Source organism: Diadema setosum, chromosome 2, assembly GCF_964275005.1.
Source record: "Diadema setosum chromosome 2, eeDiaSeto1, whole genome shotgun sequence".
Classification (NCBI taxonomy): Eukaryota; Metazoa; Echinodermata; class Echinoidea; order Diadematoida; family Diadematidae; genus Diadema; species Diadema setosum.
In genome coordinates, this window is record NC_092686.1 from 31,783,008 (window position 1) to 31,795,917 (window position 12,910).

A 12,910-nucleotide genomic window follows, 5' to 3' on the forward strand; every position below is an offset into this window, starting at 1 on the left:
ACGGTCTTATTCACCCAGGGTAACCTCTTCAGTGTTGCCACTGCTCTACCAGAGGGCCCTGCCATTATTATTACCCTAGAATTGCCAGGTACCCATTTATACACTTGGGTCGAGAGGGACATGGTGGGTAAAAACATATTGTCCAAGGACGTAAGCACTGGGCGGGATTCGAGCTCGGGTATTCCGATCGGGAGTCGGGAGTCATATCCACTTTGCCACAGCGCCCCGCGTAATTATATCTACCTATATCTACCTACAAGAGAAATGAAAAAAAAAATTGTATCACTTTGGATTACGTCAACTTTTTCTTTTCTTTCTTTGTGATGATGGAAATAAATAAACTATTGAATTGAATTGAATACAATATTGTCACATATACTGATTTTGAAAATACCCCCAACACCTTTTATCGCATTAAATCCAAGAAAATTAAATCTCTGTGGTTTGAAGATTGTTTTTTTTTTCTGATTTTTTTTTTTGTACGTTGCTACCATTATACTGTAAGGAAAAATTAAGACATATGTACCATTTTAGCCCTATTTTGGTCGTATTACATAGTTTATTTCAGCTGCAGAATTTTTAAAAACCTCTAAATTGCTAGACTTGAAGTTCATTCCAGGAGTGAGAATATAATAGTAATCTTGATGTTTGTGTCTCAATGAAATCCGTAAGTTTTTCTGTCTGATATTGTGCAGATTAAATGGAATTACCATTTCAATTTAATCTTTCTTCAATACCTATTAAGCAGTTACAGACTTACCAATTCAATTAAGAAAAGATGATAAAATTAATACTACCCTTTGAGCCTCTATTAGTGCTACACAATTGCAAATGACATTTCACTTTCGGAATAATTAGACAAGACGGTATAGTAATATTACCACGTCGTTGTGAGACATTGTGAGACTAAAAAATAATGTTCTTTAAATAAGCTGTCGTTTCACCTGTTACCAATTTATACAATTGAGTGTATGAATATAAGAACGACCCAAGTCCATGGAAGACCATTTCGAGTAAACTTAAAAAAACTTCATGTCTTTTTTATTTGTCCAATAATAATTTATTCTATTTAACTGTGATGGGAAGGCAACATTGTATATACAAATTAGAACATATATTATTATGACAATTAACATTTACATTAATTGTGGAGAGGCCATTTTGTGTGATGGACTTGGGTCGTTCTTTGATTCATATACATGATATTCTGCTATAGAGATGAGAGAAGGGCGCTATAATATGAATGTAAGAATGACCCAAGTCCTTCATTCTTACATTCATATAAGATTTAACTCATTTATTTCAGGCACTTCCGGGGGGAATTAGGATTTATCATTTATACACAAGTTGAGTCCATGCATAAGCTACAATTTCCCATGTCAAACTGAATTTGGCCAAAAATTGGACTTGGGTCGTTCTTACATTCAGGTCTTCAATTCTTACAAATCTGTCAGTCTTTCTAAATTTTTAGTCTTAATGAATTATTGTATTATACACTTCACAAGCAAAGATGCTTCAAAATGCACTGAACACACCTTTGACAATTGAATGGTTTATGGCAATGAACAAAGGACTTCCACATACAGAAACTAAGTCAGAAACTAATATTGAACTTGTTCTTTTTAGCTTTAATGGAGAATGGCCATCTTGTGAAGAGTTTTTAAAGATTCAATGAAATTCCCATAAAGAATAATTATAGCCTTCACTATCGGAAATAAACACAATGTCGTGAAATAACATTCAGTAACGAACAACGAATTTCATGCAAAGCTTCAGTTTTGTTTAGTACCGTTAGGTACGACACCAATTTACGAACTACATTTTTATCCAAGAGAGATAGAAGACCATTGAGACAACCCAACGAGAGAAAACATGCGGGTCTCCATTTTCACAAAAGTGTTCATTATAAGCACTGTTATTATGCAATATACATAGTTGACCGCATCACGGCAAAACTGTGATTGCTGGACCCATTGCTTGCAGCAAGCTGCTATTGAAGCTACATTATTACCTCCGCCAAGGGAGGAGGTTATGTTTTCGTTACCGTTTGTTTGTTTGTTTGTTCGTTAGTTACCTCCGCCAAGGGAGGAGGTTATGTTTTCGTTACCGTTGGTTTGTTAGTTAGTTAGTTTGTCCGTGTGCAAAATAACTCAAAAAGCAGTTAACGGATTGGGATGAAACTTGCAGGAAAGGTTGAGAATGACACAAGTAACAAACGACTAACTTTTGGTAGTGATCCGAGAATTTTGGGGGAATTTATGAAGGATTTTTGATATTTTGGCAGATAGGGTCAATGAACTTGGGAGTTCAGGCTGCGCGTATTTGAGGTTTGCATGCGCGCACTATCAGTGCGTGCTCCACTTTCTGCCAGGGCGAGGCGCGCCGCGCAGCTGAGGGTTTATGACGTAACAAAGGCTTCTATATAGCTGCTTGGCGGAGGTCTGCGCTCTCAGAGTGCTTTTCTAGTTAGTTAGTTAGTTTGTCTGTGTGCATAATAAGTCAAAAAGTAGTTAACGGATTGGAATGAAACTTGCAGGAAAGTTTGAGAATGACACAAGTAACAAACGATTAACTTTTGGAAGTAATCCAAAAATTTTGGGGGAATTAATGAAGGATTTTTGAAATTTTGGCAGGTAGGGTCAATGAACTTGGGAGTTCAGGCTGCGCGTATTTGAGGTTTGCATGCGCGCACTAAAGTGCGTGCTCTAGTTTCTGCTAGGGCAAGGCGCGCCGTGCAGCTGAGGGTTTATGACGTAACAAAGGCTTCTATATTCTTGCTATTTAAGTACGTATGGGTGGAAATCACTGATACAAAATGTATCTCTATAGATGAACAAGATCAGTGGTGGAAATGAGCTGCATACTTGGCGGAGGTCTGCGCTCTCAGAGTGCTTTTCTAGTTTATCATACATTGCAGATTTTGGTAATGTTTCATATTGATATCGATAGGCTGGCAAATTCTCTTAAACTTTACCTTGCTCTTGGTGCCACTCTGTTTGAAAGACCCGCTCTTTCTGAAGGAACCGCTTCTCTTGAAGGAGCCACTCTTCTTGAAGGAGCCGGAAGCGACCAAACCAAGAGGGACGTCATCGTCGTTAGCCGCGTCTTCCTCTGCTTCATCCTCGTCATCGTCCTCCTCCTCATCCTCCTCCGGGTCAGCCTTCATCATCAGCTGTGAGAACGGGATGCCCATCTCGTGGAGTTCATCCAGCGTCCCTACTGCTTCCATTTGTCCCTTATAGAAAGCCCAGGAAAATGTCAGTGTACAACTTGAGTACACCGTGAAATTTTATCAATCTTGCTTACTGTTTTGAACAGAATTCACTATATTATGTGTGGATATTTTTTTTTCAGCAAATGAAGCACTCAACTGAATTATCTCAAAGGTCATAACATGCAAGTAGTTTTGAAGATGTCAAATTCGAGACAAAATTATGCTTATTCACAGAATCATAAAATAAAGTTCAGTAATATTGCAATTTTCCCAGCGCATAAGAAAAGTGTTATCCTCACCAACCATACACTTGCACGATTTTATACAATCGGACAATTGCAGTCAAATACACTGTACTGACAGCCTTCTACACTTAAAAAACCCCCCAGAATTCCCTAATTATTCGACTTGATGTCTGCATTAAGGATTAAATATTGAGTCACCCGAGATCCTTTCGATATTAAGAACACTAAATACTGAGGAAAATTACGTAAAATTCAAGCGATTTGTAGGTCAATGTCTTTGCATGTGTGCGCACATTATGATATGCACGCCAAATTACTTTAGAAGATTTTAGAAGTATACTTAGTGAAAAAAGTGATTTTTTTTTCTAAGTGTTATTTGTGTCCTAAAATTAGGCTTTTTCTCTTTCATGTCTTTTCTTTTCAGTTTGGCCTACCTCTTTAAGAACCAATATCTGGTCTGCACCACTCAAGAACTGAAGCTGATGTGTCACGAGGATGCACACCTTCTTGGCCAAGTATTCCTTGATGCAGCTGGAAGGATAGAAATTCAGATTTGAACAAGAATACACTTTTGATGAGAGACTACACGAGATAAACATTGTGGCTGTACAGACTGTCCCACTATAAAAGCCTATCTAGGTTTTTTTTTTCTCTTGCTTCACGAGGTTCCTCCGTTTTTGGTTCCTAAAACTTTCACTGTCGAATCAATCATGAGAGAGTAAATGTACAGTCGCTCCAAAGCCATTTTCATATACTGCAGCTTGATACTGTAGAAGAAAAAAAAAAGAAGCATGAAATATTTGTTTTAATTGGACCTGTTATAGAAGCATGTGTTTTCTTGTTTGGTTTCTTTCGAAGGGGGGGGGGGAGGGGGGAGGGGAGATGCAAGCAATTCGGAGAAACCATATTGATTCACAATCTTTTTTGGTCATATCATTGTTCTCCACTGAAACAATTTTGTCTCCATTAAATCGCTTTCTAATAAATCGAGATTAAGATATTTATTATGATACTAAAGATGCAAATAAACGTTAATCATGGCAACAGATATCAGGAGGGTTCAGTTTTAGGCGTTCAGATACCATAACTCACATTTTGAACATGGAAAACGAATTGACAGTTATCATTGCACATTCTGTCTACAAACTGTAATGTTGAAGTCGTCAGTCCAAAGAAAACAAACTTCATATCTCAGGGAGAAAGCTAGCTTGCCCGCTTGCGCTGGTAGACAAGGTCAACTGTGGCTTGTGAACACTATCTAGTTGATATGATGCAAACAATGCTGGTGAAAGTATGACGAAGACGATTCAAAGCGGCAAATTTAAAAGCCATACTGAGCAACAATGTATTGTGACGTGTCTAAAGCGTTGAATTGTCTTTACTTCTCAAAGATCTGCCTGCTGACTTCACTGTCCACCGCACTGAGGGGGTCGTCTAGGAGATAGATGTCTGCGTCGTCGTAGAGGGCTCTCGCCAGATTGATCCTGGCCTTCTGTCCGCCACTCAGGGTCACGCCGCGCTCCCCAACCATCGTCATGTCACCGTCGGGAAGTTGTTGCAAATCCTCCGGAACAGACCAAATAATGCACAAAGATATTTATTGGCCGATCTTTGTACCACACGACTTACGGTCAATTTATCAAGAGAGTGCATCATTGGTATCTAAAGCCCACCGCACACTACACGACGTGAGGTTGTACAACCTTCCGACCATGATACAAGGGTCCCATTTTCTTTCTTATTTTTTTTTAATTAAAAGTTTTTTCTTTTTAATGATAGCAACTCTCGTGCTTTAACAGCAGAGATTAAAACGCAGAAGAAGAAAAGAAGGAGGAAAAGCAACAGAATATAAAGACGAAGGAATAGAAGAAAGACAAATGGGAATAAAGGTACATGACGATAAAGAAAGTGCAATGCACACCATGTTAAAATTGAGTTTGATAAAGTAAGACAACTTTCACGAAAACTAGCCTTAAACTAGCAAAATTATGGAATTTCATAAAGTGAGATCTGTTGCAACCCCACATTACCCCAACTACACTAAATGTGTTTATGGGATTGCAGCTGCAGCAAATGAATTGAATTGTTAGATCAAGAAATGTGAAATATTGTTGAAATAACTAAATACACCGTCTTAAAAGATCATGCATTACTTGCGATGAGGAAACTATATATACATGCATATACATACATGTATATATATATATATATATATATATATATAAAGTATTGAGTTTTAAACAAATGTCAGCGAATACACGCTCTTCTTAAGTTCAGCGTGTAGACAGAAAAATTTAAGAACTGAGGCCGATGTGAACTTTCACCTCTAACCACTAAACCATCAGATATTGCTCATGATCACGCAACTTCCTTGTCGCAGCTTTTTATGGTAAAGAATTCTTACAGTAATTCCGTTACACTTAAACTGCCCTTCTGAAAAGAGATTCATATTCATATTCATTCATTCATTCATTCATATTTCTTATAGATATATTATAGATAAAATCTACAAGTTATCAAATATGTATGTCGAGTAAAATGAATGGTTGCCAATGTTCTTCACATAAACTGTTGGTATTGACAGCATATCCCTATACTTTGTTTATACATGTCAGCAAATTAAATCAACTCTGAAGGGGGGAAAAACCCACATCCAACCAACCTTATTAAGAGAACAGACTCTGATGATTTCTCCATACTTCCACTCTTGAAACTCTCGCCCGAACGTAATGTTGTCCCTGACCGTTCCACCGAACACCCAGGGCTGCTGGGAGGCGAAGGCCACGCGGCCTCTCGTCCACACAGAGCCGCGGAGGGCGGGCAGCTCCTTCAGAATCGCCATGAGCAGTGAGGACTGTAAGATGCATTGACATTAACCATTGTAAGAGTGGCGTGTCAAATATTGAGGAAAAAAAGACTAGATAAAAATCTCAATGTTAGATAATTCAATTCAAAAAAATCTTAGATCTAAATACAATTTAAATGAAAGAAAGAAATTATTCAGAGGGGTGATTAAATTTGTTAAGATCGTAACTGCTGATCTGTATGTTAACAAACATGTCGGAAAAAAGGAACAACCTAACTTATAGATTTTTTATGAGATGTTTTTTGTGCATAATGTTTATTTTGTGCTACCAATAAGTAATGTTTATTTCTTGAAAATATGAGAATAGATTAAACCGAAAACTGGAAAGAAGAAACAAGTCAAAAAGCATAAGAGTGTCTTCACCATCTTATATGACCGTTCCAATTTGTTACCTTTCCTGAAGCCACAGGTCCAACTACAGCGAGGAGCTGCTTTTTCTTGACCCGAAACGAGACATTTTGGAGTTGTAATGAGTCTTCCTCCTGTAAAAAAAAAAAAAAAAAAAAAAAAAAAAAAAAAAAATTATAATAATAATAAATGAAAAAATAATTAATAAATAAAATTTAAAAAATGAATGAAATTAATATTGAAACCACAAAACAAATCACATCTGAAATTATGATATAGAAGCACATATCACAGAACGTTTTTATTGTCGCATCTCTTAACATTCTCACAAAACAAAGGGGAACAAAGTGGAGACAGATTATTTGGTATAGTCACAAAACTACCGAAGTAATTTTCTCATGGCTATACTGCCGTGATCACGGTTTGGTGGGTCTGGAATGTTTGTGTGTGTGTGTGTGTGTTTGTGTGTGTGTGTGTGTGATGTTACCAGTGACATAATGACAAATGAATTTTTTTGCACTGGTTAATTAAGTTTAACTATGTATTATGTAAGTTTTGTATAAATGTATATTATGAAATGTGCTGTGAGTGAAGGGACTGCGTTATAGAATTTCGTTTTTCAGCAGCCATTCAATTTTCATTTCCAGACATTATTGAACAAGCTTCGTTTCTAAATGATACCACTGAGTATGTTACATGGAAAATACTATATTATTTTGAGGTTTGTAATTTACATGTATATTGTTTGGAAATGAAAGTAAAATATTGGATGAATGACTAAACGAAGGAATGAATGATCCACAGATAGATAAATGAATGAATGAATGAATGAATGAATGAGAGGTCATGTCTTTATTATTCACGAACAGATCCAGAGAATTTTTGTATTGTATTGTATTGTATTGTATTGTATCGTATCGTATTGTATTGTATTGTATTGTATTGTATTGTATCGTATTTTATTGTAATGTATTGTATTGTATTGTATCGTATCGTATCGTATTGTATTGTATTGTATCGTATTTTATTGTATTGTATTGTATCGTATTGTATTGTATTGTATCGTATTGTATTGTATTGTATTGTATTGTATTGTATTGTATTGTACTGTATTGTATTGTATCGTATTGTATTGTATTGTATTGTAATGTAATGTATTGTATCGTATTGTATTGTATTGTATTGTATTGTATTGTACTGTATTGTATTGTATCGTATTGTATTGTATTGTATTGTATTGTATTGTATTGTAATGTAATGTATTGTATCGTATTGTATTGTATTGTGTTGCATTGCATTTAAAATAATCACACATGTTAATTGAGATACGGCTGGATTGCCCTGCTCAGCTGTGCCTACAAGACACTGCTGTTTTGCTGAGGGGTCCAGAAAACCATACTGTATAAACACCGATATTATACATAAAAATGAAAATGAATCAACTTCAGGAAACTATAGTAACTGTAATCATTGCAGCCTACATGTAATGGAATGACTGAAAAGAAAGAGAAAAAAAAAACCCTCAAAATTATATGACATGCGCATGACGTACGTAGTGTATTTGTATAGGAATCACTAGAAACACAAGCACACACACACACACACACGCACACACACGTACACACACATGCAAACAAAGCGTAACACAGAGAAAATGTTTACCTCTTTCCAAGAGCAGGTGAGGTTGTCGGCGACAACAGCATCTTCAAAACAAATCAAATCGTCTCCAAGTACAGCCGCTTCAGGTTTCTTGTCTTCCAGGAGCAGGTATCTCTGTTAAGGTGGTAGAAACAAGAAATGACATGACGTAATGCGTGGTCACCATCATGCGCAACTTAGCCTCTTGTCAACGGCCATATATAATGTGTAGGAGCCGTTAAAGGGACGATATAGTATTGGTAGAGATGTGGATTGAACTTTTAACTTTTTGTGATATATTTTGAAACTGCTTATGATATGTTACTGGCTATATCATTCTAAAAGGAATTCAAGGTTTATTCGATGAAAATCAATTTTGAAATGGCCGAGATACCCGAAAACAAATCAAAACGAAGTGATCCTAATAAAAAGTGGGTCCCACCTTTTTATTCAGATCCCTTTGTTTTGGATATCTCGGCCATTTCAAAACCAATTTCATTAAATAAAGTTTGAATTCCTCTTAGAATTATGTACTCTTAATCACTTTTCATAAGAGGTTTCTCATTATCTCATCTAAAAAAAAAAGCTTTAAAGCATCTAAGAAACCTGAAGCCAGGTCTCAAATGAAACTATACCACCCCTTTAAATTCGATATCAAAGGGAAAATTCTGGCTCGCTTCGCTATAACCGGAAGTTTCCCCTGGATATCGACTCTATCGTATACGGACTCCAACAGAGCCTGGACCGTCGACAAGTGGCTTTGCGTAACTTGGATTACAAACATAGAAACACACAGACAGAAAGATTGTACACCAAAATGGAGATTATGACTTTCTCTATGCAAGCAAGCTTTACTCTCCCACATTTTTGATACACAGACATTTTTTTCCCCACACGATCATCTGGAAAATGGCTACCATGGTATTATGTGTAATGTGTGTTTGAGCTCTTCGATTTGAGCAATTAATGATCACATAAATAGAAACAAAATTCCCTTAAAAAAAAGCAAGCAATAAACAGAAAGAAAGACAAACGAAATGAATTTTATCATATCTGGTCTTTCCCTTGATACTGCACAAATGGCTATTCATTGTTTGAACAGAAACTTACCATATCCTACCTAGTCTTGTTAAACAGTAAAACTTTTGCAATTTGTCTTCAGCATTGAATTCATCTGTACTTATCAGAACTCTGAAAAGGTTACAGTGTTGATGTAATAAGGGATGGAAAGACCAATGAATGATTAAAATGTAGGAAATAATTAGCTTGTCAAAATGAGGATAGAAGATTAAAAAAAAACGTGAAACAACCTAATATATATCGTAGAGCACAACGACGCTATCTCTAACCAAACGATGAAACCAACCTGTCAATAAGCTACTTTATAGCATTCTATCTGCCTAACAGTATTTTCTAGAGTGCAAAAGTGAGTAACAACCTCTGAAGCTATGTTTGGCAACCCCGCCCCCCCCCCCAAAAAAAAAAAAATAATAATAATAATAATTATAAAAAAAATCTCTGTAATGTACTAAACAACTTCTGGAATATACCTCAAAAGAGAGCATTGCCTCCAAATGTCACAAAAGAAAAAAACAAGATAACCATTATTTAGTTCTGATAATCTACATTTTCAAAGAAGCTTGTTGCCATGGCAACCAATTCTTCCAAAGAAGGGCCATATTCACCTGGATGCGACTGAGTGAGACGAGGCTCTCTGACCCAAACTGAATGGCGCGGGGGAACATTCTCATGAAGGTGAACTTGAGGGCGTTGCAGTAGCTGATGATGACGATGATGCTGGCAGCGTGTATCTCATCGGTTGTCAGACAGTACATGACGATCATCCCGATATCCATGAGACGGTTGCCAAAGACACCGAGAGTGACATTGAGGGCCATTGGGTAGGAAGCGTTGATGATCTTCTGAACTTCCTGTCTGTTAGGGGGGGGGGGGAGACGAGATAATCAAGTCAAATAGTTTTCCAGTCTTGAACAGCTTCTTGTGAAGATTGGAGAAGACATAATCTAAGCAATTTGTGTGCGTGCATGCACACATTTATTCTGAATTCAAACTTTTTATTATAAACTTGAGTGCATGCCAAACAGGCAAACGGTGTGAAAGCTTGTGTCGTTTTGATCACGACTGTTTCTAAACTACAACTATTTTGCGTAAATTAAGATGTAGGGGAAAACGATTACTCGCTGTTTGAGTCATTTTGTATTTACTTCAGTCACACAAAGGTATTCATTTCATACCGTGTTATAGATTTGTCGGGAAAAAAACAAAAAGATAATCATTTTTCTGGAGTGTACATTGTATATTACCTGGAAAATTGATGGAAAGTTACTATGCATAATATATGTTATAGGTCCTTTTGTAGAACCTTTCCCGAATAAAGAAGAAAAGGGAAATTCTGCAAAATATTTATAAGCAACATGCTCGAAATGCTATTCTGCATAGGGTCAATAGGAAAATGTTGTTTTTATGTAACTTGTCTAAACATAATGTTCTGAATGGAGCCACTTTTATTTTCTTTGATGAAAACCCAGGCATCGGTCACGTTTTCCCTTTGAATTGATCCAGGATTCAATATACAGCTAAACCCTCCTACGATTATCATCTCATAATGCAATGAATAAAGCACTGTACATAGGTGCTTACAACAGATTGGAGATGTTATAGACAAATAGGCTCACATTCTGATTTTCTCGATGAGTACGCCGAACGGCCTTCCAAGGCATACATCTTGTTTTTCCTCAGAATGCTGTGATCAAGGATTCACTGTACAGCCAAACCCTCCCAGGATTATCATCTTAATAAAGCTTACACCAGATTGGTGATGTAAAATTGGCTCACATTCTGATCTTCTTGATGAGTTCGCCGAACGGCTTCTCCCATGCGTACATCTTGATGACCCTCATGGAAGTGATGACCTCAGTCATAGCTGCCACCCTTCGGTCAGTGAAGAACGCTGTCTTTCGCCTTGATTAGGGGATGGAGGGAGGAGAGAGGGGGTTGGAGGGGGTAGGAGGGAGGAGAGTGGTGGTTTGAGGGGCGGGGTTAATAGAGAATAGTACGGTCTTAATTAATTCAATTCTCAACATTTCACAGAAAAAAAGTGTAATTCCGTCACTGAAAGAAACCATATAACGATTGCAGAAACAGTCTGATTATGCCGTGAACATTATTTTATTTGATTTGATTTTATGTATGCACTTTTCACAAAGTATATACAACGGAACAAACAATTTTTCATTACTATTGATATCATGAATATATATATATATATATATATATATATATATATATATATATATATTTATTTATTTATTTATTTATTTATTTATTTATTTATTTATTTATTCATTCATTTATTTATATATTCATTTATTTATTTATAAAAGAAGAAGAAAAAGAAAAAGAAGAAAATATACCGGAGAGTGGTGAAGAGTTTGCCCAGCACAGGGTTAACAATGATGAGGAAAAACATGACTCCATAGCCAGGTAGGCTAGCGACACCGATCTCTAACCAGAGCAGCACGAGCACCACGGCCGCAAGAACGGGGCCCAGCCATACGTTATGGAGGAACACAAAGAGCTGTAAAATCAGACATATCAAAGGGATCGTATTGTTTTGGTTGAGACCTACTTTCAGGTTTCTAACATTTTTTGGTGAGATAATGAGAAACCTCTTAGGAGCTATGAAAGAGCATGTAATTCCATGAGGAATTCAACGTTTATTTGATGAAAATTGGTTTTGAAATAGCTGAGATATCCAAAACAGAGCGATTGTAATAAGTGTGGGACCCACCTTTTATTACGATCGCTTTGTTTTACTTTGTTTTTGGATGTTTCAGTCATTCCAAACCCGATTTTCATCAAATAAACTTTGAATTCCTCTTAAAATGGTATGCTCTGTACTATTTCATAAGTGTTTCCTTGGTATCTTGCAAAAAGTTAAAAGCCCAATTCTCATCTCCACCAATACTGTACCATCCCTTTAACAGAACACTTCAGTCAAACCTTCGTGATGGCATTTTGGACAACAATATAAAGGAAATATAAGGAGAATTCCACGAAAGTTCATTTTTCATGAAAAGTACACATTCCACTGACTTGTTGATCCTGACATAGGGTAACACGATTTCCCCGGCTGCTTTTCTGAAGGAGGTACGTGAACTGCTCTTTCGTTATGCTAGAAAAATGAAAATATGTTGAATTTTCTTGACATTTGCTTCATATTGTTTCACTCACTGATGATGTGTTCGGCTAATATTGCTGCTTTCATTCAATCCACATTTATTTTCGGGCGTTGGTTTCTTTCAGCATTTTAGGCAGTTCAACAGATAATTATGTACATTTTACTATTATGATGTCCTGAAGGACCGCACGTTTTACCAGCATTAAAATTTTACAAACATTCCTTTTCGTTGGTTAGCCGCACTTTTATGAGAATTGATCAATTTGTACGGTTAAGAAAAGATCTAATGTTTGAATCATATTGCCCATAGATTTTATTGACAGTAAACTTTTATCTTTTCGCCTTTCCATTTGCTGTTGTGTTGAAAAATTACGTAGCATTTGAACTGAATCAGATAT

At 36.5% G+C, this 12,910-nt stretch overlaps 1 protein-coding gene across 1 annotated transcript in view; it reads right to left on the bottom strand.

Annotated features, from left to right (window-relative positions):
* LOC140244106 (ATP-binding cassette sub-family C member 4-like) overlaps window positions 1-12,910 on the bottom strand; it is a 42,961-nt gene that overhangs the window by 24,547 nt on the left and 5,504 nt on the right. The window contains exons 8-16 of the mRNA XM_072323754.1: window positions 11,746-11,909; window positions 11,168-11,293; window positions 9,997-10,246; window positions 8,336-8,446; window positions 6,718-6,807; window positions 6,122-6,313; window positions 4,842-5,023; window positions 3,894-3,990; window positions 2,975-3,235 (exon numbers count right to left, since the gene is read on the bottom strand). Of these exons, the coding sequence (XP_072179855.1) occupies window positions 2,975-3,235; window positions 3,894-3,990; window positions 4,842-5,023; window positions 6,122-6,313; window positions 6,718-6,807; window positions 8,336-8,446; window positions 9,997-10,246; window positions 11,168-11,293; window positions 11,746-11,909 (1,473 nt within the window). The remainder of the gene's footprint in view (window positions 1-2,974; window positions 3,236-3,893; window positions 3,991-4,841; window positions 5,024-6,121; window positions 6,314-6,717; window positions 6,808-8,335; window positions 8,447-9,996; window positions 10,247-11,167; window positions 11,294-11,745; window positions 11,910-12,910) is intronic.